This window comes from Muscardinus avellanarius, assembly GCF_963383645.1.
Source record: "Muscardinus avellanarius genome assembly, chromosome: 7".
NCBI classification, from domain to species: domain Eukaryota; kingdom Metazoa; phylum Chordata; class Mammalia; order Rodentia; family Gliridae; genus Muscardinus; species Muscardinus avellanarius.
This window is the reverse complement of record NC_137793.1, coordinates 70,212,425-70,239,387: the sequence shown is the minus strand read 5'-3', so window position 1 is coordinate 70,239,387 and position 26,963 is coordinate 70,212,425. Positions and strand designations below refer to the sequence as shown.

At 38.4% G+C, this 26,963-nt stretch overlaps 1 protein-coding gene across 1 annotated transcript in view; it reads right to left on the bottom strand.

The window, feature by feature from the left end:
- The window catches only part of RAB3GAP2 (RAB3 GTPase activating non-catalytic protein subunit 2), a gene marked incomplete at both ends in the record, with an annotated part of 109,662 nt that overhangs the window by 68,383 nt on the left and 14,316 nt on the right, over nucleotides 1-26,963 (bottom strand). The window contains one exon of the mRNA XM_080699526.1: nucleotides 23,547-23,611. Coding sequence (XP_080555652.1) covers nucleotides 23,547-23,611 — 65 coding nt within the window. The remainder of the gene's footprint in view (nucleotides 1-23,546; nucleotides 23,612-26,963) is intronic.

The window sequence follows — 26,963 nt, the reverse complement described above, 5'->3', positions numbered from 1 at the left end:
GAAACTGTTAGGTCAATGGTAATATACATTAATAAATATACTAGATATACTGAAATTGTGCTCTACATGTACTGTATTAACTTGTAATGTGATTGGCAAGTTTTCAAAATGCTTGTTTTCCCCCAGACTTTCCAAATGATGTTTAACTCTGGATTTTTGTCAATCTAATACATAAAATGTGCTATCTTAGTATATTTCTAAATTGCATTCCTCTTAGGAGTAAGAATAGGCATTTTCTCATGTGCTTAAGAAAATATCTCATTTGCAAAGAAAATTATGCAAATGTTCTTTGTAGATTTCCTATGATTTGCTGCTCTTTTACTAACTGATTTGTATATTCTCTTTACATAAAGAAAAATGGGCCCTTTATAAGAGTTACACACAGTTTTCCCCCATGCTCTGGGGAGTAGCTTATTTTCTTATAGGCAGGACTTTTTTTTTTTTGTTGTTGTTGTTGTTGTTGTTGTTGTTGTTGTTGTTGTTGTTGTTATATAGTCAAATTACTGTTCTATTATGGTTTTTGGTTTTATCTCATGCAGATTCCTACCTTACTCAACCCTGCCTAATATCTTTTCAAATGAATTACTCAAGGGAGCAGGAGAGAAAAGAAGTATTGGGCTACTTTCGTTTTTTTAAAAACTTATACTTTTATGGTTTTTTTAAAAAAAACTGTTAATAAGAATGCATTGCTACTTTAATAAAATTTATAATATTTGAAAAACAGAAAATCATCCTAGTCAGAAATACCCTAGTCAAATTTTCTACTATACTCATAGATCTTGCATATGAAACTGTATGGCAATGAGAAATTATTTCAAAGCTAGTACTCTTGATCTGCAGTGATGCTTTCCCTTAAGTAAGATTCTGACATCGCCACGATAGGTACAAGTTAGGTAAAGGAAAGGACAGAACAGTACCCCTTTTAGTTGGAGCGAAAACTCAGTGTCAAATTCTATCTGCTACCACTGCTACAAATGGACTATAAGAGATCCAAAAATACACATCATTTTCCCCATAATAAAAGCCTGGGAAATAAAGCAGATATTGCTTGCTTGGAAGCAAATTCAAAGAAATAACTCCACAATTACTGGCCATATCCCTAACTCTACCCCTTAGCTACTTCATAAATGCACATTTTACATAAGCCAGAAAATGGAACATCATATGGGTTAGCATCCAGTTTCACCTACTAGTGACAGAAGAATCTTCCACCACTCTTCACTGTATTTTCTTTTCTATGTCCACTCTTCATCTTTCCTCACAACTGTAGAGCTATAAACACATCTTTTTAGTCAGTGACAGCAAAACTGGAAGAGTAGGAGTTACATATCACAAAATAGATTTTTTTTTTTTTTGGTGGGATTGGGGGTGGAATCCAGGGGCTTTCTACCTCTGGACTATACTCCCAGACCTATTTTTTATATTTTATTTGGAAACAGGGTCTCACTAAGTTGCTGAGAGCCTCACTAAGTAGCTCAGGCTGGCTTCGAACCTGCATGATCCTCCTGTCTCAGTCTCCCAAGCACAGGGATTACAAGCGTGCGCCACCATGCCCAGCTACAAAATAGATTTTTTTAAACCACCATATTGCCGGGCGTGGTGGCGGACGCTTGTAATCCCCACGCTTGGGAGGCGGAGACAGGAGGATCGCGCAGGTTCGAAGCCAGACGCGCTGGCTTAAGAGACCCTGTTTCCAAATAAAAATATAAAAAATAGGTCTGGGAGTGTAGCCCAGAGATAGAAGGGCTCTCAGGAACCCCAGTAGCCCCCCCACAAAACCCCACCATATTATATTAAATCATATCATTAGAATTTGATATGTCACAAAATTCTAGATCTAAAGTTTAGGGACACTTCTAAGGAATGATGCCGACTTATAAAACCTTGTCCTGTGCTCTGAACATAAACTCCACATCTCTTCTGAACCACCGCCACAAGGGGGAGCAGCGACCAAGCTCCTAATCACATGTAATTCTGAATTGTTCCTTGTGACTATGGTGCAATATTCAATGTATCAGATGTATCCGATGATCAGATTCAATAAAAGAAAAAGCAACTAATGACAATAACAAAATATAATATCCTTAGTAATAACCTTAAATTATAAAAAGAAATAAAAATGTGTTGTTTCCCCACAGGCTAACCTATTTCACCCCAAGCAAAATAAACGTTACCATATTGTAAATTTAAAACAGCAGCGGGGCGTGGTGGTGCACGCTTGTAATCTCCGCGTTTGGGAGGCTGAGACAGGAGGATCACGCAGGTTCAAAACCAGCCTCAGCTACTTAGTGAGGCTCTCAGCCACTTAGTGAGACCCTGTTTCCAAATAAAATATAAAATGGGTCTGGGAGTATAGCCCAGAGGTAGAAAGCCTCTGGGTTCCACCCCTAGTACCACCAAAAATAAAAATAAAATAAATCAAAAAATAAAAAAAACAGCAAACCACTGGACATAAAGGCAGGGGGAGAAATCTTATGTAAATCAAATTTCTTTTAATAAACCCTTAAAAAGAAACAAGAACTCCTTCATCCAGAGACCAACAACAAACATATGATATACAAAGGCAAACAAAGAACAAAAGGATAGAAAAATGCCTGTGCTCATTTGTTCTATAATGGTTGTTACTTTGTAGCCATACAATTTGCTATCTAGGAACCAGGACACAGTAATGTGAAATTTCTTCTGTGATTAGGAAATCCTTTGGCACTATCCTGAGCACAAGACGGTGGGCCCATTAACAAATATTCCAACACTGATGTGTGTCTGGGTCTGTTCATCCAAGTCAAGAGTAGTAAGGCAAGGATGACACTGGCCACCAGGTGATGCCTCAGGAACTCATGTCAGACGCTGTCTAGCCCTCTCCACACCTGAATTCTTTAGAGTAACTCTATGACGAAAGCTCCACTGCTACCCCCATTTTGGGCAAGGAAACAGACTGATCAAGACATCTTCCCCAGATCACACGGTAGGAGGAGGGAAGGACTGGAATGACGGCGGTGGGGTTTAACTGCAGTCCCAACTGTGTGGGGCTGCCCTGCCAGGGGATGCAGGTCCCCACAGCAAATCTGCCAAGCACCTATAAATCTCTGCCACTCTCTACTCTTACTGCTGCTGTGACTTGGGGTGACCTCATATAATGCCTACTGCTGTAGATCCAGAATTAAGGGGGTGGCAAGCTCTACTCCCAGACAAAAAGACTAGTGCCTCTCAATAATTAAAAATGTAAAAAGCAGTGAAGTCAAACACAAGGCTGGGTAAGGTAACCCTGTTTGACGGGGTGATTTGCATTTAATATTGTTCTTCAATTGCTTTTTTTTTTTTTTAAGTACTGGGAATTGAACCCAGGGGCATTCTACTTCCGATCTATATCCCTAATCCTATTTTCCATACTTTATTTTAAAACAAGGTCTCACTAAGTTGCAAAGTGCCTCACTAAGTTCCGGAGGCTGGCCGTGAACCTGTAATCTTCCTGTCTCAGCCTCCCAAGTACTGGTATTTACAAATGTACACCACCATGCCTGCATGCCTGGCCAATTACTCTTTTTTAAGGAAAGCCATGACACAGGACTCTCCCTTTATATATAAACACTGAATAACTAATGGATACATATGGAGTATTTATCAACTTAAAAAGGTCATAAATGCTATGAGAAATGCTAAGAAACTTAAAAGCAAGCTCTTTCTTGAAAATACTAAACTCTTGGAGGCTTAATAATTTAGCGTAGGCTTTCTTAATGCCCGCTCTACAGATGGGTTAGACTGGGCAATTCTTCATGGGTGGGGGCAACCTGCACACTGTAGCATGCTTAGCAGCATCTGTCACCACTACCCACCGAATATTTGTAGCATTTCTCAGTTGTGTCAATTAACATCATCTCCAGACATTACCAAATGTCCCCAATGGAGCAAAATGCCCCAGATGAAAACCACTGGTTTGGCTGAATATGAAACATATTTTAAGTAAGAAATTCAACACTAGGTACAAGACAGTGTGATCAAAAGCCTTAACAATGTCTCTCTCCAAGGCCGACATCTCCCCCATGCAAATGTCAATCCTCTCTCAGCTACCTGATAGAATTATACAATCTCATAGAGAAATGGAAGTATGGGAATCATCTGAAACTCCTCACTGTCCAGAAAAGAAACCAAGGCCTTGAACGAATAAGTGTATTGCCACTAACCATACGAAGTCATAAGTAAAAAATTTTAAATAATATACATTAATACAATCTTTGGACAATTTACTTAGAGATTCTGGTTCCTCACCTCTAAAATCAGGGGACTGAGGATGAATGAGAAAGTGGTTTGTGGGTCAGAATCCAAGAGAATGAGCAGAACCTCAGTGTTCACATCTGTCTCTGTTTAATCTGTGCTGTACACCACATCCAGAAGGATGGCACGCCTCTCTGTGCCAGCACTGTTAGACAACAAGACAGGGGGACAGGAGGTCCCTTTATCCTTAGTGTTCTTACACTGTCAGGGGAAACCCACTGAATGAGTTTCCAGTAGCTATTCACTGGAGCAAATGGGAGAGTCACAGACTAGATGGTGTGGGGAGGGCAGGATACAAGAAAAAAATGTCTTCCTACTGGAGGTAACCCCTATATAATTCCTAGAGAACAGAGTAGAAAGTAGCCAGCAACAGGAGAGGTATAGCAGGAGAGAGAAGAGGGGGCAGGCATTCCTAGCAGAGGAAACATTCCCATACTAGTGCTCTGGGTCCCACTTCTCTAGGGAATTTTTATAAGTGTTTTGTTTTTAAAGCTTTTCTTTAAAATATGCCAACAAGTAACAAAAGTGATTTTATATGCCACTTGATTTCAGTTGCTTCCTCTTCTCCCTCCCTGCCCCCCCCCACACACAATGGAGATGTAAGTTGCCCAAAATTATACCTGCCCTTAAAAAAACTGAGATGTACTCCAAATATTTAAATTCAAATTCATTTCATTATTTAAAAAGTGGGTATCAAGCACTTGGGATGCTGAGACAGGAGGATTGCACAGGTTCAAAGCCAGCCTCAGCTACTGAGTGAGGCTCTCAGCAACTTAGTGAGACTCTGTTTCCAAATAAAGTATAAAAAAAAGGTCTGGGAGTATAGCCCAGAGGTAGAAAAGCTCCAGGGTTCCACCCCCAGTACCTCACACACACAAAAAAGTGCTGATCAAGGCACAACCAGACTCCATCAGAGCCAAAACATGCTGTTTAAAGTACTACTCTCAGAACCAGGGTTTCTCAATCTCAGCATTTTCGACATTTTAGGCAGGATAATTCTTCATTGTCAGGTGCTGTCCTGTACACTGTAGTAGCACCCCAGGATTCTACCCACTAGATGCCAGTAGTACTCCCACATGCCCAAACAGACCCAAACACTGTCCCCCAGGAGGAGGGGACAAAACTGCCCTAGTTTCGCTGAAAACCAGTGCTCTAAGTAACATAAGGCCAAAGCAAGGTGGGCTCAAAAGTCCTAACTTAGAGCTCGGCAGACAACGGTTGTTGAGGATCTAGCTTAATGCACAGAGAAGGGGCAACAGAAATCTAAACCAAAAAGTAAAAAATGTGGGTGTGTCTGAAGTAGCTCCTGTGTCAGATGTTTCAAGGGTGCCTCAAGGCAGGATTATGGCGATAAAATACCTCTGGAGTGGAGATGAGAAACCTCCACTCCAGGCTGAATCACAATGAGCTGGTATCAGCTCGTTTGGCAAAGCCTCATGTCCACATCATCAACAAACTCAGGCAGGAAACTGGGCTGTACAGAATGGTGCTCTGTGAAGCCTACAGACCATCGGCACAAAGCTGGTGGCTGGTAAGATGCAGGCTCACCATTCTGTTTTGTACCATAAGGACATCTGCCTACCAATTAGGTTTTTGGAAAACATCCCCACAATAATGGGGCCCATAGTCACTAATATTGCTCCCTTGAAGCTACTGATCCCAAAATAACGCCATCAACTGACAAAGTAGTTAATTTCCCAAGTGAGGCATGAAATTTGAAGGAAAATAAAGCACCTCACCTAATATTAAAGGGTGCTACACCAGAGACCACCTTGGTTTAACAAAAACTAGCAACTGTTACCAAAGTTACATTAATTGTATTCATAATTCCTGTTGGGGCTGGGGTAGGGGGGAAATAAATCTATACTTATATTTTCGTGTGGCTTAAACTTTCTTTTCTTTGACTTAAGAACTGTAAAAATTTTTCTTAATCTGTTACAAATAAGGAAACCACTACTATGGATTGTGAAATTCTTTTTAAACAAGGTGAAAGCAGATATTGTAAAATTTTTCTTTCCTTTGATTTTAAGCACAAAAATTTGTCAAATGATTTTTCTTTTATAATATATCAGATGATAAAATGGCAGTATTGACACCAGCCTTTAGTTAATTAATTAATTTTTCTTTTATTTTTGTGGTACTGGGGGTGGATCCCAGGGGCTTTTCTACCTCCAGGCTATACTCCCAGACCTATTTTATACTTTATTTGGAAACAGGGTCTCACTAAGTTGCTGAGAGCCACCAGCCTTTTAATTAATGCTAGCTGCCACAGGGGCTGACAAATTATCACTTGGTAAACACAGCAGCAATTTTTTTTTTTTTTTTGCATTTCAGCTATTATAGTAGTTTGATAGTCACTGAAATAGTCAAAACTTTTCAAAGCTTTCAATTTTAGTACAGTAAAAGTAAATCCATAATTTGCAGCTTATTATCATTCCTATCACTGTGCTAACTTTCAAAGATGTTTAAACATTATAGTGGTACCAGTAAAATACAGTGTAATTAAGGGATTTTCAGTACATTCACTGGAGTTCTCAGTAGCCTGCCATCCAAGTCATAGAAATGCTCATATATTGTTTTAAGGCAAGAGACATAAATGCTTCTGCAATTTTGTTATACAAAAAGTAAAGAATGCTACACAGTTAGGTATTTCTCTAGTCTGTATAAATTAAAAAATCTATAAATTAAAAAATCTAATAGCTAAACTCTTATGGACTTTAAATTGCTATTAAAGTTTAAGGGAAAAAAAAGAAATAATATTATACACTCAAAAAAAACATAAAAAAGCCGGGCGTGGTGGCGCACGCTTGTAATCCCCGCGCTTGGGAGGCAGAGACAGGAGGATCGCGCAGGTTCGAAGCCAGCCGCGCTGGCGTAAGAGACCCTGTTTCAAAAATATAAAATAGGTCTGGGAGTGTAGCCCGGAGGAAGGAGGGCTTCCAGGAACCCCAGTACCACCAAAAAACAAAACAAAACAAAACAAAACAAAACAAAACATAAAAAGATGTGAAAAACATGGAAAGATGTGAAAAACATGGAAAGATGACCAATCTCACTCATGTGTAAAATTTTAATATTTAAAATATTAAAACAATGGAATGAAACCAGGCATTGTGGCACTGCTTGTACCCCAGTACTTGGGAGGTTGAGACAGCAAGATCATAGGTTCAAAGCCAGTCGCATCAACATAGTAAAGCCCTCCATAACTTACTGAGATCCTCAAAAATACAAGTATAAATTAAGGCTAGGGGTATAGCTCACAGGTAGAATGCCCCTGGGTTCCATCCTTACACACACACACAAAAAAATAACCCACTATGAAATGGCATTGCCATTTCAACTACAGCAAAGTCTGATAACATGCTAGGGGTCAACAATTTCAAAAATACCTGCAAACAGCAGGACCTCATTAAATTTAAAAATAAATTAATCTCTTAATATTTTGTTTCCCAATATTTGATTTTAAAAAAATGGGTATAGAGAATTATTTCAATTTTATGAAATAGACACAAGCACACAATCAATGATAAAATGCTGTTTTAGAGAAGTTATTCTCATATAATACTATTTTGTATACAAATCAGAGCCACCTTTTAGGAGTGCCATGTAACAATTTCTATCAAGATTTAAAATGTGGCCCGGCATAGTGTCATATACCTATAATCCCTGTACTTAGGAGGCGGAGACAGGAGGATCCCAGGTTCAAAGCCAGTTTCAATAACTTAGCAAGGCCCTAAGCAACTGAGAGAGACTGTGTGTGCTCTGTGTGTGTGTGTGTGTGTGTGTTTACCAGGACTACACACAGGGGCATTCTACCTCTGAGCTCCATCCATAGCCCTATTTTTTTTATTCCTTATTTTTATTTTAAAATAGGGTCTCACTAAGTTGTGGAAGGCCTCATGAAGTAGCCGAGGCTGGCTGTGAACCTGTGATCCTCCTGCCTCAGCCTCCCAAGTACTGGGATTACAAAGTGTGCCACCACACAGGGCCAAGAGACCTTATTTTAAAATAAAAAATAAAACAGGGCTGGGAGCATAGCTCAGACGTAGAATGTTCCTGAGTTCAATCTCTAGTATAAAAAAAGATTTAAAATGTATACTTTTTTTCCTTAGTAAATTCAGTTTTAGAAATTTATTCTACTGAAATAAGGCCAGCTAATACTTACTGAGCACTTACTAAGCACATCTCATTTAATCCTCATAATAATCCTATAAATTTGACAATATTACTAATTTTACTTTAGAAACAAGGCAATTGAGCTCAGAGAAATGAAATATCTAGTCCAAGATGTCATAATAAGTAGCAATTAGGATAGAAATTCAGGCCAACTGACTCTCAATCATGACATTTTATGCCTATATGTAAACAAAAATATATAACAGATGCAAAGAAGCTTGTTACAAGCACTGCTTGTAATGAAAGGAAGGAGAGATAGGGGGAGGGAAAGAGAAAGAGAAGAAGGTGGGAAAGAGGGAATAAAAACTAGAGAGATGTCCCTCAACAGAGGTTTGATTAAATCTATACAACAAAATAGTAATCCGTGAAAACAATCAGATATCTTATATATGTAGATATGAAAAAACTTCCGAATTATGTTTAATAGAAAAAACAGAGCCGGGCATGGTAGCACACACTTGTAATCCCAGTACTTGAAAGGTTGAGACAGGAGGGTCTGGGTTTGTCGTCAGCCTCAGCCACTGTGTGAGGCCCTTCATAACTTAGTGAGACCCTGTTTCAAAATAAGAATTTAAAAAAAATAGGGCTGGGAGTGTAGCTCAGAGGTAGAATTCCCTGGGTTCAATCCCAGTACCACAAGAAAAAGAAAAAACAAAGGGAAGAACAATGTATAAGTAGTCTGGACTTTCAGATAAGGAGAGTGAATTAAACATATGAATTTTACTCTCATTCTAAAACAATAGTAAAAAAATTTTTCTTTGATGTTGAATAACCCTGGGGCCCTGCGCATGCTGAGCAGGGGCTACTGAGTTTAACCCCAGCCCAAACCCTTTTGTTTTCTGCAGTGCTGGGGATAGGCCTCACACATGCTAGGCAATCATACTACCACTGAGTTGTATCCTTATTTCAAAAGAATTTTTATTTTTGAGGCAAAACTAATAAAGGGAAAAAAGAAAGAGTAGGGAAATGCCACAAAATTTAGTTTCAGAGCTAGAAAGCAAATGGATGAGTGGTAACTGATTTTCTTGTCCCTGGAAAACTAACTTCTAAACTAATGGAGAGAAAGCTGAGAAGCAGCCTCAGTTGAACTGCAAAACCACAAATTGGTTTTAGGAATTAGTGCTAAGTTCCTCTGGGACTGAGAGCAAAATTGAGGCTGAAGTCAAGAGACATGGTGGAAAGTGTGTTTAACCATACTCAAGTTCCCAAGGTTGCTTCCCCTTACTCCAGCCAGATAGGTGGCAGAAGAAGGTACCCTGCAGCTGGGAATGCAGATGTGAACTAAAGCTAACAATAATAAACAAGAGAAAGAAAAAGTAGCAGAGAACTATAGGGAGAGACTGAAACAGGTCTATTAGCATTTATGCATACACATTTCAAGCTAGACTGAACCTGGACTACTTGTTGTTCTATGGTCAGAGACAGAAACAGTCTCAATCCACCTCGGTTGGTTAATAAACAATCATTTAGCTGCACTCTTCATGCTAGCAAATCACTTGGCCAGAATCTACTAAAACAAAATTCATGGTCCTACAGGTAAAATGCTTTGAAGCTGCCCCTCAAGGCCAAGAAATTATGGAGAACAAAAATTGCAAAATGGCCAAAAAAAAAACCCCACAACAGATTTGAGAATTAAAGTCATGAACTAAATCAGTTTCTAAACTTCAGCACTACTGACATTCTGGGTGAGATAACTGTTCAGGGGTACTATCTTGTATATTGTAAGATGCTTAGCAAGATCCTTGGCCTTTACTCCTAGATGCCCCTCCCCCCAAAAAACATCTCCGGACAATGCCAAATCATTGCCAAATGTCCACTCAGGAGAAAAATCAAACCCTTTGTGAGAATCACCGAACTAGAGCTAGCTTGCATTAATGTTGAAAAGAGGGTCATTGGCAAAATGGGTGTTTCTAAGTCAAATGTCTAAACTCCCAATGAGAACGAGGTTTAGGAAGGAGACCCTCTGCAGCCACCCCTCATGAGGATAACCTAGAGCACATCCTTAGGGTGGCTTGAACATGCTCCTTCTGCTTCTGGCTAATCTAATGCTTACGTCCCCTATGTGGCAGATGGCTCCAGAGTATAATGGAAATAATGAAATAAGGCAAGAGATTTTTCAGCATCATCTCAAATTATTAATGTTCTAAGCGTCTTTAATCAGGCTGTGCTATATACTACTCTTCAGCCTATAAACAATCATTTCTCTGGGGCTTCTATATCTAACCAGCATGCTTTTGTTTCCTATTAATTTGCAAATTCATAATTACCTGTAAAATGTATTATATCATTTTTTTACAAAACAGATGGAACATATTTCAAAGTCTCTTTTGAGTGGAAATTTCCCATGCTGCCTATTTCAAGTACCCTGACCAGAACCTTCTTGTTTCAATAACCACTATTCATTTACCATCTATTTACTATCAAGCAAACCAATTCTATACTTCCCACCCTTTGGCCTTAACACAATCCATCTTGAAAGCCTGGTTGCCTTTTCATTCTCTTATTTCATTTTCTGAAGGGCAAGTAAGAATTCCTTAACCTTATTCTTTTCATTTGCTCAATAAAAATTAAGCTTGAGATGGATCCATTCTTTTGAACACTGTTATGTACTGAATTGTATCTCCTCTACTCTAATTCACATACGGAAGCCCTTTAAACTCCCAGTGTGAGCTGGGCGTGGTGGCGCACACTTGTAATCCCAGTGCTTGCGAGGCTGAGATAGGAGGATTGCACAGGTTTGAAGTCACCCTCAGCTACTTAGTGAGGCTCTCAGCAACTTAGTGAGACCCTGTTTCCAAATAAAATATAAAATAGGTCTGGAAGTATGGCCTGGAGGTAGAAAAAACCCTGGGTTCTACCCCCAGTACCACAAAAAATAATTAAACAAATAAATAAAAAATAAACCCCCAGTGTGACTGTACTTGGAGTTAGGGCCTGAAAGATGTAACTTAGGTTAAATGAATTCCAGAGACTAAGGCCCTACCCCTATAGGACTGGTGCCCTGTTTATAAATGTTTGTATTTACATATATAAGTATTTGTATGTGTTTATGTATTTTTCTATGTTTGTGTTTTAATAGGACCAATGTCCTTCTATGGCAAAGAGACATCAGAATACCTTCTGACCCCTCTCTGCCCACATATGCACAGAAGAAAGGCTGAGGACACAGCAAGAAGTTAGTTGTCTGCAAATCAAGAAGAAAGACCTCACCAGAGACCACCCCTGAAGGCACCTTAATCTTGGACTGAACTTCCAGAACTGTGATGACATGAATTTTTGTTGCTCAAGTTACCCAAGTCTGTAGTCTTCAGTTATGGTAGCCTCAGCAGACAAATACAAGCATGAAACTGCTACAGGAGAAATACAAACCCACATGGGTTTATTTGTTCTTTGAAGAAATGAAGATTACCATGGCTACCAAGTCCCTAGGGATTCCCACATGGCTATAAAACCTCATAAATGCTCCACAGAGGCCAAGGTGCCAACCTGTTTGATATTCTACTCATAGTTGTGTAAGCTGGTGGGCCAGCTAAGGTCTTCATGGAGTGCCAGGAAGTACAACCATCCTACAGACCCTAAGGCTTGTAGGTGTCATAGATGCATACCTTCTTAGATGTGGCTGGCTACTGACAATAACAGCCAATAGAATATGCTTCCTTTAAAAAACATTCTTGGTGCCGGGCATGGTGGCACAAGCTTGTAATCCCCACACTTGGAAGGCAGAGACAGGAGGATCGCGCAGGTTCGAAGCCAGCCTCGCTGGCTTAAGAGACCCCGTTTCCAAATAAAAAATATAAAAATAGGTCTGGGAGTGTAACTGGGAGGTAGAAGGGTTTTCAGGAACCCCAGTACCACCAAAATAAAAAAATAAATAAAAAATAAAAAACATTCTTGGTGGGGAAGAAGACTTTTTGTTCAGTGAAATTATCTTTAAAAAACAGCCCCCCCCCAAAAAAAAGAGTGCTTGTCTTTCATGTTAAGATAGTGGTTGGCAGCCGGGCATGGTACTTCCTCCCAGTACTTGGGAGGCTGAGCCAGATCACAGGCTCAAGAGCCGCCTCAGCAACTTAGAGATACTCTCAGCAACCTATCAAGATCTTATTTCAAAACAATATTTAAAAAAGGGCTTGGGGGTATGGCTCAGAGATAAAGGCCTTTGGGTTCAATCCCTGGTACCAAAAACAAATAAAAAGGATAGTGGTTAGCATAGAAAAGACAAGATAGTCTACAGAAACAAAGCCAGCCCAGGCAGTGCAACTGGACTTCTGCAAAGGGCTCTGTTCCCAAGTACCTCACAGTGTGGGTGGGCAGGGAACCTCCTCAAGAACTACAGCAAGGGGCCAGAAGCCCTAGAGGGGAGCCTGGTCTATCCCTTCTCTACAAGCCAGGCCTTTCCACTACCACCAACTCTAGGACCAACTACTGAGCTACTTCTGCTAATCTCTGGGACAACCCATGCCCTTCAACACATACTTGATGTTGTCCATGTGAATTCTGTATTCCATAATGGTGTTGGGAGGTAGGTTAAGTACTAATTGCAGCACATCCCATATTTAAGCTATGGTTAATTGGTCACTGGCAGTATTATTTCGAATTGATATAATGTCCACATGAAAGCAGACAAAGATCACAGCCCTACAGATCCCCCCCCCCACACACACACACACATTAACTGTTCCCTTAGCATGGCTAAGATATGATTATCCCAGCCACAGGAGGCCAAGCCCTTCCACAGGTGAATGATACACTCTTCACCATTTTTATTTGCATCATCCTCCCACATGGGTTTACTTCTTCTTTGAAGAGATAAAGTTACTGTAGCCATCAGGTAGGGAATCCCATATGGCTATAAAACCTTCATAACTGCTCCACAGAGGCAAAGGTGCCAGTCTGCTTGATATGCTGTTTATAGTAGGTATTTGAGCTGGTAGGACAGCCATGGTCCCCATGGAGTGCCAGGAAGTACAGTTTCCCCATAGGGGATGTCCTGCTGGTCCAAGGACAGCAATCCTCCCCTTCCTGCAAGTCTGACTCTTGTCTCATTCTTTCTCCCATTTTTCTGTGTGCTATTTCCATTTTCTTCATTCTAATCATAGTTTTCACTATCATCATCTTTCAAGGTGTAGACATTGTGGTTCCTCTTGCTGTGTCTGATTTCAGTTTGTTTGTTTGTTTGTTTGTTTGTTTGTTTGTTTTGGTGGTACTGGGGTTCCTGGAAGCCCTTCTACCTCCAGGCTACACTCCCAGACCTATTTTATGATTTTTTTTTTTTTTTGAAACAGGGTCTCTTAAGCTAGCGCAGCTGCTGGCCTTGAACCTGTGCAATCCTCCTGTCTCCACCTCCCAAGCGCGGGGATTACAAGTGTGCGCCACCACGCCTGGCCTCTTGCTGCTTCTGTTACCACTGCTTTCAGAGTGACTCGATTCTGCTGGATCCTGAATTACACTTTCTTCACTAAACCCTGATAGATGACATCTCAGAGCAGAAAAAGTAAAAGAGGCTTTCTCCTTTCTTAAAAGCTTTGACCATACCCCTAGCAGTGTCTCTGAATACAAAAACCCTTTACTCTCTAAGGCCATAAAAATGAGAAACTACCCTCAAAGAGCTAACAGACCAGACATGTGGATATAAAAAGCACCCTGGAGTCTTTATGGCTGAACTCAGCAGTAGCCAGCGGGCTTTAGGGTCAGCATTCAGCTGCACTGGCTGCTGCTCCACTTCACTCTGCGACCTCTACCTGCCATTCGTCTATGCCCATCAGTATTCCCAAGGACCAAAACACAGCAGCTCTATAGTGCCTCACTAACAAGAGAAGCATACTGTCCTCTGCTGGTCACAATAACCTCAACCCAATGGCAACTGATGGAGAACCCTAACACTGCATTTAGTGACTGTACCATGACACAACCACAAGCTGACTTCAAGATATTCTATTTTTTCTGTTCCTGGTGTCATCTTCAATGTGGACAAGACTAGTTATAGTTTCAGGAAGGATAGGTTTTTGAGTTTGTCATCTGTTCCTAGCAAAAGAAAAATAGAAAATTTCCTTTCCATTCTTCACCTTGCTACCGGGCAGCTGTATCTGTTACCTTGACAAGAGCTTGTACTTTCACATTTCATACACTGCCAAATTTCACTCTGATTCTTATTATGCCTCTGGAGCTAGTTATGCCTTTAAAATTGTCCATGATAACTGACAGCAGTAAGAAACAACAGAAGTCTTACCTTAGCTAAATAAAATTTCATTTAGTCCCGCTAAAGCAATGAAACCAAAACAAAAGAAAAAGAATACAAGCTAGGCTTGGTGGCACATGCTTATAATCTCAGTACTTGGGAGGCTTAGACAGGAAGGTGGAATGCTCAAGGTCAGACTCAGCAATACTGTGAGACTCCCAGCAACCTAGCAAGATCCTGTCTCAAAAAAAGAAAACTATCTAAGACAACAAAGAATAAAAACAAAAGTCTAAATTATGAAAAAACAGAAGCTGCCGAGCGTGGTGGCGCACACTTGTAATCCCCGCGCTTGGGAGGCAGAGACAGGAGGATCGCGCAGGTTCGAAGCCAGCCGCGCGCGCTGGTTTAGGAGACCCTGTTTCCAAACAAAAATGTAAAAGTAGGTCTGGGAGTGTAGCCCGGATGTAGAAGGGCTTCCAGGAACCCCAGTACCACCAAAAAAAAAAAAAAAAAAAAAACCAGAAGCTAGTCTGTCTTTAAAATTACATAATTCTATTATGTGAAATATTCAGTACAGGCAAATCTTAAGACAGAAAGTAAATCAGTGGTGGCTGCCAGGAGCTGGAGCTGGGAAGAAAGGAAGGATAGGGAATGGCTGCTAATGAATATGGGATTGTGGGGGAAATGATGAAAACATTATGGTATTAGATCATAATGGTTGCACAACTTTGTGAATATTAAAAAAGAGTGAACTGTATACTTTAGTTGGAAAATTATAATGTATGTAAATTATATTGATATGGTACATATTTAATATAACAATAAGAATTTAAAATCTGAGCACTGAAAATGGTACACTAAAATATTTACTTAACACAAAAGTACAGATTAAGGAGAAAACAGGAACTAAAAGAATATGAGGTATATAAAAACAAATAGCAAAATGTCAGGTATAAATGCAACCATAACAACAATTAAAATAAATTAAATGATTCACTTTAATCAAAAGCCAAGATTGTCAGATTGATTAAAAAGACAAAATCCAACTATCTGATGTCTATAAGAGACACAATATAGATTCAAAGACATGAATAGGTTAAAAGAATGGAAAAATTAGTGACCAAAAGGAGCTGGAATGACTATAGTACCTGATAAAACAGACTTTAACATCAACAACACTAAAGACAAAGAACAATACCCCAGAATGAAAGGTATCAGGAAGATATGACAATATGAATGCATATGTACTTTATAACCAAACTCCAAAAGACATGAAGCAAAACTGAAAACGAAGCTAGACATTTCCATAATAACAAATGGAGATTTCAATGATCTTCTCTCAATAACATAAATATGAAAAAAAAATCAGGAAGAATATAGAAGATATGAAAACTAGTGAGCAATTGAAATACACACAATTCTTTACTCATCAATCAGAATGTATATATTTTATTTTTTATTTTTTTGGTGGTAGTAGGGTTCCTGGAAACCCTTCTACCTCCGGGCTACACTCCCAGACCTATTTTTGTACTTTTTTATTTGGAAACAGGGTCTCTTAAGCCAGCATGGCTGGCTTCAAACCTGCGCAACCCTCCTGCCCCCGCCTCCCAAGCACGGGGATTACAAGCTTGCGCCACCATGCCCGGCTAGAATGTATATATTTTAATACACATGTATGGGTAAATCATATGTGAAGTCACAAAACAGTTTCAAAAAACTAAGAAGGTAAGAAGGCATACAAAATATGTTCTCTGACAGCATCAGAATGAAATTAGAAATAATCAGAAAAAAATCTGAAAAATCTTCAAATATAATAGTTACCCCTTATCAGCAGACTCATTCACTGTGATTTAAGTTAACTGTGGCCAATCACAGTCCAAAAGTGTTAAATGGAAAATTCCAAAAATAAAATCAATACATTTTTAATTGTGCACTGTCCCAGGCAGCATGACGAAGTCTCATACCATTCCCACATCATCATGTGCCCAACATGCCTAAGACATGACTTACTCCTTGGTCCAGTTTTACTCCTTTGCCCAGTATGTCCACACTTCCTACCTGCCCATCAGTCACTTAGTTATCAGACTAACTGGATATCATATTCTTGCATTTAAATAACCCTAATTTTATTTAATATTGCCCTTAAAGTGCAAGAGTAATGAGCTGGCAATTTTATTATTTATTATTTTTTATTTTTTTATTATTATGGTATACTGCTAATATTGTTCTACTGCTTTATTATTAGTTATTATTAATTTCTTACTATGACTAACTTATAAACTTTATCATAGGTTTAGTTCTACCCAAGGTTTAAGCCACTCACTGGGGGACTTGGAATATATCCCACCCTTCAACATCTGTATTTGGAAATTAAACAATATGTTTCTAACAAACCCACCATTAAAAAAAAAAAGCCCTGAGCAATTAGAAAATATTGTGACTGAAAGAAACTGAAAACAGAACATATCAAAATTTGTGGGGTACAGCTCAATCACTGCTTAAGAGTGAAATTTTAGCATTATGTTACAAAAAAAAATAGATTTAAATAAGTAATCTAGCAGGGAGTGGTGGAGCATGCCTGTAATCCCAGTATTTGGGAGGCTAAGATTCAAGTTCAAGGCTAGGATTGCAAGTTCAAGGCCAGCCTTAGCAACATACTGAAGCCATCATCAACAACTTAGCAAGACCGTATTTCAAAGTAAAAAATAAGCCGGGCGTGGTGGCGCACGCTGGTAATCCCAGCATTCAGGAGGCTGAGACCTGGAGGATAGCGGTTTGCAGACAGCCTCAGCTACTTAGTGAGGCCCTCTGCAACTCAGTGAGACCTGGTTTCAAAATAAAGAATAAATAATAGGGCAGGGGGTGTAGCTTGGAGGTCAAATGTCCCTGGGTTCCATACCCAGACCCGCAAAAAAAAAAAAAAAAAAAAAAGTAAAAATTAAGGCTAGACGTCTAGCTCAGAGGTAGAATGTCCCTGGGTTCAATCCCCAGTAACTAACACACAAACACACGCGCGTGCGCGTGCAAATACATGCGTGAATGTGCCAAAAAAAAAAAAGAAAGGAGGGAGGGGTCATCTACAATTCTACCTTAAAATGCTAGAGAATAAAATAGACAACAGAAGTCACTGAAACTGTAAGGTCTGAAACTAAGAACTTTGAAAAAAATAAATAAAATTTTAAAACTTTTAGGTAAGCTGAGAAAAAAGTAGAGAAAACACAAATTGTCAAAATTAGGAATGAACGAGGGTCTCTGAAGGTGTTATAAAAATTAAAATGATTAACCAAACAGTTGCTATTTCTGGGTGTCATTTCTTATTATGCTTTAATTTTCACTGGGTTTGGCATCCCCTTTTCACAAGTTAAAAATAGTATGAATTCACTTTCTTCCAGAAAACAAACGGAAACAACTGCAGTGGTTCCTATAAGACAACCCGTAATCTCAAAAAGTTCATGGTTTAATTGAATAGGAACAAAACAAATAACTATCAAATTATTTTGTAATTATTAACATAATGCACAGAGAAAATTTATATTCCTTAAGTCTTTTGTGAAAAACTTCCTCAAGCTCCCGTATTTCTTTGCAGAAATCAGTCAATCTTAATAACAGCAGAGACAGAGTAGCCAAGTCTGTTTTGACACAGCACTAGAACAGCAAAGGACAAGGTGCTTCTTATTGCAGTGGTGAGATGCTAATTCATTTCTGTGAGTAGGACTTCATCCTAGTCAAGGCATTCCAATCCACCCAAAGGTCTTCTGAAATGATTTCCTATTCTTATTCTCCACATGGAACATTGTCATAAACCTTTGTTTTGTGACCATGTCTCTCTTTCATAGAACATGATATTTCTCCTCCAAATCTGTTATTTTCTCCATCTTCTCCAAACCAATATGACACAACACTCCTCCACTGCTCAAGCCAAATGTCTAGGAGGCCTTTAAAATCTTATTATATACATTTTTGAACACTGACAGAATAAACAGGATGATATGTATTACTCACCTTTTGGGAATAAAAACATTTTGCCAATCATATCTTATTTATTCTATGCCACACCCTGGATCAAAGAATTTGCTCTTGATTTTTCACTTTCCCCTCATCTCAAACAACCAACTCACTAGAAAGTATTATTCCAACAGTTACCCAGATTCCATGTCTTATTTTCACTAATATAAGACACCATCATTTCTCCACTAAACCGCTGCTTCAGCCACATAATTGGTCTCCCTGTTTCCACTTCTGCTCCCTACTACAACCCGCTCCAAAGCGCAGCCAAGGTGAACTGTGGATCAGAAAAATGTGGCTTCCAATAGCATTTAGAGTAAGTTCCAAATTCCCAGTGCTTTACATTAGACCTGCCTTCTTCTCTGACCCCTTCTTGCTGCAGCCTGTCCTGCCATGCCACACTGGTCTTCTTCATGCTCCTTCAAATGCCAAGCCCCTCCAGCCTTCGAGGTTTTGCATGAGCTTTGCCCTGGCCTAAAGCACTCTTTCCAGATCTTTACCTCATGGACTTCATGTTCTTTTTGAGCTCAGCTTAAATGTCACATGCTCTGAAAAGCCTTCCTGCCCACCCACTTGCAGTTGTTAATCACTTGCTATCACATAACCACCCGAAGTATCTGCATAGCTTAACACCATTTGATACCTCTTACCTTTTTAAAATTTCTTCCTTCCCTTTACAGTGAAAGTTACTGGGCACTGGGGACTATAAGAAGACCTATCTAGAATATATGTCTATTCTCTCTTAAAAAAAAAATCCCAATGTTTTTTGTTGTTCAGTATCAACTCCTGTGTAGCCAGTGAGAAGCTGATCCTCTTTACCATCTTACCCTCCAGCTCCAAAGAATGATATGATTGACCAATGAAAATCTCATAACCCTTGCCAAGGACTGTTCCAAAAATGAGCATGCAGCCCAATTCTGGCCAAGAAAATCTAAGAAAAGTTTGTTGGAGGTTTCTCAGAAAGCTATTGCCTTCTCCTAAAGAGTCACATAAAGTCCAAGTCTTTTTCAGTCACAAATGAAGAACTATGTTGCCACATGACATCTGTGAGATGTCTTAAATAGCCTTATGATGAAGCCAACACTGCATATGCAAAGTAGACAGGAGGGAAGAACTTGATGACACAGCTGAATCACCTGATCAGCCAAACTAGGAGCTATCCTCTCTCTGGACTTCCTTCAGTGTGAATGAACAGTTTCTTATTAAGTCAATTTAAGTTAGTTTTTTTTTTATTAAACATTTTTATTTTATTACTTCTTTACAGAATCTAATTTTCTTTTTTATAATGTGCTTTTATTGGTGTAGTATGGTTTCATGTCATAATGTAAATCATGTTGACGATGATTTTTTAAAATATTTTAATTACATTTAAGTTTTTTTATTACTCATACATGAAAATATATTTACACAGGGAATTTGTTTACCTTGTTCACTGCTATATTCCCAACACCTAGAAAAATCCCTAGAATATGGTGGGAACAACAAATATTTATCGAAAAATGGATGAAAGAGTCTAAAAAGAATAACATGAAGGATAAGGAATCCTAAAACCAACATTCTCCATCCAACCCATTGCTATGGTTTGAACTATTTCTAAAAGCATGTGTTAGGACCGAGAAAAGCAGGGCTTAAGAGCCCCGCTAACAACCAATCTCCATTACCACAAAATCAGCGCCTTTCATAGCCAGAAAACACCATCACCAGAGAAACAAAAAAATCACCAGGCTCTAGAGAGAAAGCGGACTGAGAACAGAGCTCAGAGCCACAGAGGAGATACACCGGCCTCACGCCCGAGGACGCGGCACCAGCGCCATACTGCCGGCGGCAGCAGCGAATTCACCCGACGGTTACAGCAAGCCGAGGTGAGACGCTGCGGAACAGCCGGGCGGGATCTTTCGGCGCAGGGAGCACCTAAAGCTCCCAGTGGCGGAGCTCAGCACACGCTGCAGGGACTCAGAGTGGAACTCAAAACCAAGAAGAAATAAGCCAGCCTCACGGTCGAGGGCATAGCAGCGGCACCATATTGCCACCGGCGGCAGCAGCAGCGAATTCACTGAGTCCAGTACAGCTACATCTGCGAACTCAAGAACATTGAGTCAAATTGCGGGCCACAAAGGAGAAATCCCAGTACTGTACTCCCTGGGACTTGACCCAGTGGGGGAGGGGCAGTGCAGAGATATCACAACATAGGAGAACGTGCAACCTGGCACCCCCCACAGTCTAAAGCGGCCTCTATCGACTCTCTGGGTCGGAGACTCTGTGATACAACCCAGTAAATGAGTAGTGGGGTCTGAGATACTACAGACTCGCGATCCAGAGCACCTTAAGTGAAGTCATAGTGACCCAATGGAAGAACCCAGAAAAGGCACAAACTTCCGAAATCATGGGAAAGAGAAATAACACTGGTGCAATGAATGCCCACAACCCCACAACATCAGAACCTGATAAAACAGAAAATCAGAGATTTCTAGAAGATCAAATCAGGAAAATAACTGTAGAAATAATAGAGGTGCTTCAAAAAGAACTCAGAGAGAGCCAAAAAGAGATAAAGGATGCAATTAATGAAGTAAAGGCCTCAATTCAAAGCACAAACAACCGATTAGACCACATGGAGAACAGAATCTCGCTCTTAGAAGATGATCATTCCAAAAATGAACGCATAGTTTCTAATCTAGAAAAAAATATCCCACAGCAGGAATCTGACATTGAAGAAATATGGGCCCATTTTAAGAGAGCTAACCTAAGAATAATTGGAATAGAGGAGGGAAAAGAAAGTGAAACCAAAGGGATCAACAATCTCTTCAAGGAAGTAATAGCAGAAAATTTTCCAAACATAGAGCAAGAGGTTGATACACAGATCCAGGAAACTTATAGAACTCCCTTTAGACAGGATCGGAGAAGAGGATCCCCACACCACATAATTGTCAAAATGACCAATGTGGAAGCCAAGCAGAGAATCTTAAAGGCAACAAAAACAAAGGGCCAAGTGACATTCAGAGGCAAACCAATTAGAATCGCTCCAGATTTCCCAAACCAAGTCATGAGAGCCAGAAGGGCTTGGAGTAACATATTCCAAACTCTGAAAGAAAACAACTTCCAGCCAAAAATTTCCTACCCAGCAAAACTTTCTATCAAATTAGATGGAAAAATAAGAAGCTTCCATGACAAACAGAAACTGAAGGAATTTATGTCTTCAAAACCAGCGCTAGAGAAAATACTCAAAGAGATTAACTACAAAGAAGAAATAGGTAACACACACCAGAACCAGAGAAACAAGATTTTCCATCCAACAGACAATTAAGATTGGTTATCTGTGGAGATTTATTATTTATGTTAGTCTTTTACCTATCTCTAAATGGCATTGTTTGCCTTTATTGTTGTTAATTTTTAGGATTTCTAGTTGGAATATTAATATACCTTCTGATATAGCATTTGGAAATATTTTATCCCATTCTATTAGTAACTGTTAACTCTGTTTACATTGTCTTTGGATATACAATATATATATATATATATATATATTTTTTTTTTAGGGAGTTTGTATACTCTTCTGTTGCCTGTGCCATTGAAATCATATCCAAGAAATCACTGCCAATTTCAGTGTTGTGAGGTTTTATGACCCAGATTTTCTCCTAAAAGTTTATAGTCTTAAGATTTATATTTAGGTCTTTTATCTATTTTGAGTTAATATTTGTATATGGGATTAGGTAAGGGTCCAACTTTATTCTTTTCCATGTAATTATTATTTTTCAACAATATTTAGTTAAAAGATTATTATTTCCATCACCAAATGTTCGTGGAAACCTTGTCAAAAATAACTTGACAATATAGGGAAGAATTTAGCTCTAGGCTTTTATTTAACTCCAATGGTTTACATATCTGCCTTTAGAACAGTACTACACTGTTTCAATTATTGTAGCTTTATATGGATTGAAATCAGAAAATATATATCTTCTAGCTTTGTTCTTTTTCAAGATCGTTTTGGGTATCTAGAGTCCATATTCCATATTAGGATAGATTTTTTTCTGAAAAATAAATATATAAATATATGATAGTTTCACCTAAAAAAATAGAAAAAAATATTCTCTGGTAAGAAAGAAAGCAAAAAGAAATATTGAAATGTTATCTTTAAGTCATTAAAAGCTTGGTATCAGACAAATGAAACTGTTATGTGAGATTATCATTTTTAATTTTGGATAAAGTGCTATAATACTAGATGTCAACCACTAAGCCAAGCATGGGAAGGAGGGATGGGGAGAGAATGGGGTGGGGATCGGGTGGGGGCTGACTGGGTGATGTGTGCATGTATGTCTACAAAAGTTTGTATCCCACTATGATGTATGAATGTAGTGCACCAAAAAAAAAAAATACACTTGAACTTTTTAAATCTTAAAAAAAATAAAAATAAAAAAAAGCATGTGTTAAAATTTTAATCTCCATTATGACAGTGTGGGTGAGGCCTAATGAGAGCTAATTAGTATGTTATGGCACAGTGAGTTCATTATCACAGGAGTGGGTTTGTTATAAAATGGGGAGGCTGGTCCTCTTTTACACACACACTTTATTTTCTACTCTCTGCCTTTCCTTCTGCCATGTTATATGGTAAGAGGCCCTTGTCAGACGCTGGCTCCTTGATATTGGATTTCTCAGCCTCCAGAACCATGAGTCAGAACCCTTCTGTTCATTATAAATTACTCAGTCTCATATATTTTGCTATAGCATGGACTAAGACACCCACCCACTTGGCTATAAAGTCACTGAATTCTTTAAGAACAAGTATCTAGTTAGATACTATTAAATAAACATAACACTTTCTTGACATAGACTTTAAAATGTCAACCTAACATTAAAATATGTCACCATCATTACAAAAGGAAAATACCACTTGCATAAAATGCATATATTTATAAAGACTTACAGGTTCCTGGGGTTCTGTTTCTTCCCAAGCTCCCCAACCATCATCTTCCCAGTTTGTTGATTTGCCTATTTTTAAAAAGATAAAATGTGCTTATATGAAATAGAGGGCTTCAAATATCTTTAAAACATTTTCTCTAAACATAAAAGAACCATTTCCCGTGTTAAGGAAGAAACAATGATAAACTGTGTTATATCAGGATATCGCTAAATGTATTCATAATCAAGAAAAAAAAATTCCTGTGAAATTTCCCAATTTATGCACTACTAAAACTATGTGCAAGTTATTAGAACCTTAAGATATTGAGCATAAAGTATATTCATATTTAAATCAAATAGCAAATATAACTTAAAAATTAAAATGACAAATGTTTATTACTTAAGATAGTAAGCAAACATACAGTAACCAAAGAAACTCACCTACTTCACACATGCTTTAAAAATGGATTGCATTTTGCTAATTCAAGGTGTCAATGAAAAAAAAATTGAATCCTGAAATAAGACAAACCTACTCTTTTGTACCCTTTTCCAACACTAATTTCTTACACATGAGAACATGACCTGAATTCAGGTCAGCCTGAGTTTCACAGCCCGTTCGTAAATGTCCTAAGTGTTATCCTACAGTTATTCCTAATGATGGCTCATGGAGAAGGATATGATTAGGGAACAGTGGCATTTACATTTAAGGCCAAAAGGAAGAAAGTTGTTATTATTTCGAAATAAAAACATTCCCTTGATATTGAGACCTAGAGAGATTTTTTTTAAATCTTAGAAAATCAGTTTGTTCTTTGGAAATTTAATTCCATTAGGCAATCTCCTTATTCTGCTAATTTTCCCACTGCACGCAAAAAAACAAAAAACAAAACCTTTTATAGCAGGTTGATGGCAAGCACTGTCTCTTGTACAAGAAATTAAAGTCTGTGATTCAACTTTAAAGCTCTTATAAAAATAACGTGTGTGTGTGTGTGTGTGTGTGTGTGTGTGTGTCAAATTTCCACAACACCAAAAAGACCAGGCAGAATTTAAAGCGCTACAGGAATGCCAGGTGGTCATTCATTCACTTAACGTATAACGTCTTTTATCTGCTGGATATAAAGCATATACGCCTCAGCTTGTGCACATAACCTCTACTGAATGCTAAACCAAACAAAACTATTAAAATGTTTTATTTCTCCTTCACATTGGTATAAAAAGTACCTGACTCAATTCACAAATGACTCATACAATCAAATGGAAGACAGCAGTAATTTGGATTTCCTGCCCCCGCAGAGACCCAATATCCCTTCATGGCACAATCCAAAACATCCAAGAAGAAAAAGACCTTGAGAGATATTTTATATTGATATTGATGTTCATGAAGGTTTTTTATCCATGTTTCAATGTTCCTGACTAGAAAGCTTCTCTCAACAAGAGAAAAAAAAAATTTAATTGGGCATCTCTCACTATATATTTTTCTAAAGTCAGGATATAAACATGTTAAAGGATTGTGGAAAAGCACTATTATGTAGGTGGGCTAAAGGTATTTTTATAGGTTGGTCTAGAATCCTAAGCATATTTTATAACATTATGAGAAAATGCATTCTAAATTCAAATCAGTTTAGAAACATTTTGCAAACTGGACACTACCCTTACTGGTATTTCTAGTCAGTGCCAGTAATGTACTTTTTGTGATGTCATAATTGCTAATGAAAATCATTTGAAACTGTCTTGCAAGCTGCTAGAATACTAGCAGTATTAGTGTTAGAATACTAGTACCTTACTAAAATTAGCATTTATGCCTTCAAATATGCAAGCAGGCCAAGAACAGTTTGGAGGAAAACGTAGCTTATATTGGGAAAAAAAATAGACGATGAATATCTAACAAAAATGTCATTCATGCAAAGAACTTTATTCAGGCATAGTTTTTCCTTCTGATAACCTTTCTATGAAGGATAGTGTTTTTCCATCAATATCATTAGCAGTTTTGGTTAGGTAATCATTGACCAAGGCTATAGGTAACCAAAACTATATATGTTTAATATAAATTTGAGAATTTGCCACTAATAATATTAACATGGAATGTTACTGTATGACCTTGAGGTCTGTACATTCCTTTTAATGATGAGGAAATAAGATTAATTTATTAGTAGTTGCTATGTTAAAAATAGTTCACTATGATTGTCTCTTAGGAGAATAAATAGATTGATATATCTTACAGGCTAGGGTAATCTGAAAGTCCTAAATTCTGATATAATTTTGTGTGTGTGTGTGGTACTGGGGTGGAACCCAGGGGCTTTTCTACCTCTAGGCTATACTCCCAGACCTTTTTTATACTTTATTTGGAAACAGGGTCTCACTAAGTTGCTGAGAACCTCACTAAGTAGCTGAGACTGACTTAGAACCTGTGCGATCCTCTTGGCTCAGCCTCCCGACCGTGGGAATTACAAGCGTGCGCCACGCCCGGCTAACTCTGGTATAATTTAAGAGGTAAATCAATGCAACAAAGTGTATCATAGAAACATAAAAACACTCAACAGGCAACTTCTTTTTCTAGCCTGAGTCCAATATAAAGATTCCAAACACCACCAATTACCATATCACAGAGTCAATGGCAATTACCCAGTTTACTTAATGAACTACTGTGGCACTCCTTTCAAAAGCCAGACTAGAAATTAGAGGGTAATTTTAATGCTTTCATCCCATTTGTCAAGTAGCAACCAATCTCCAAAATGTAATTCTTTAAATGACACTGTCATCAGCTCCCTGTGTCTTTCATTTTATTAAATTTTATAATCCAATATAACAAAACTAATCAGAAAATTAAGAAAATAGTATTTCACATGCATTGCCTTTTTATAAAACCAGAATTATAGTTTTCCTACAGATTTCCATTGATAGCTAGCCTGAAAACCTCTGCAAAGAAGAAACTAAAATAGTGAGTTAGAGAAGACTGAAGGTTCAGAGATGGTCCCATTCTCAGGGATTGTTTCAGGAGATCTAGGGTGTTTATGAATCTTCTCCACCCTATAAATTTGAGGCAGATGGTACACGATCATGCTTTAAGGAACAACAACTTAAACAACTTCAGGGAAAAAAAATCAAAGTGCTAATCTAATTCCCATTCTAATATCCTTTATTTCCTTTGCCCACCATTACTCTCTGTTGTTTCTCTCTAGTTGGCCTGTTCACTCACTGGTGAGCAGTTTTCATCATGATGTTTAAAAGAAATTTAATGTGAGCCACACATTTAATTTTCAATTAACTAGTAGCTACATTTAAAAATAAAATTATATTTTATTTAACATAATATGCTAGAATATTATTTAAATATATAATCAATGTGAACTTGAGATGATTTACATTCTTTTTTCATATTAAGTCTTAGAAATCCATAGTATATTTTTACTACCAGCACATCATGGCTCATACTAACCACACTATA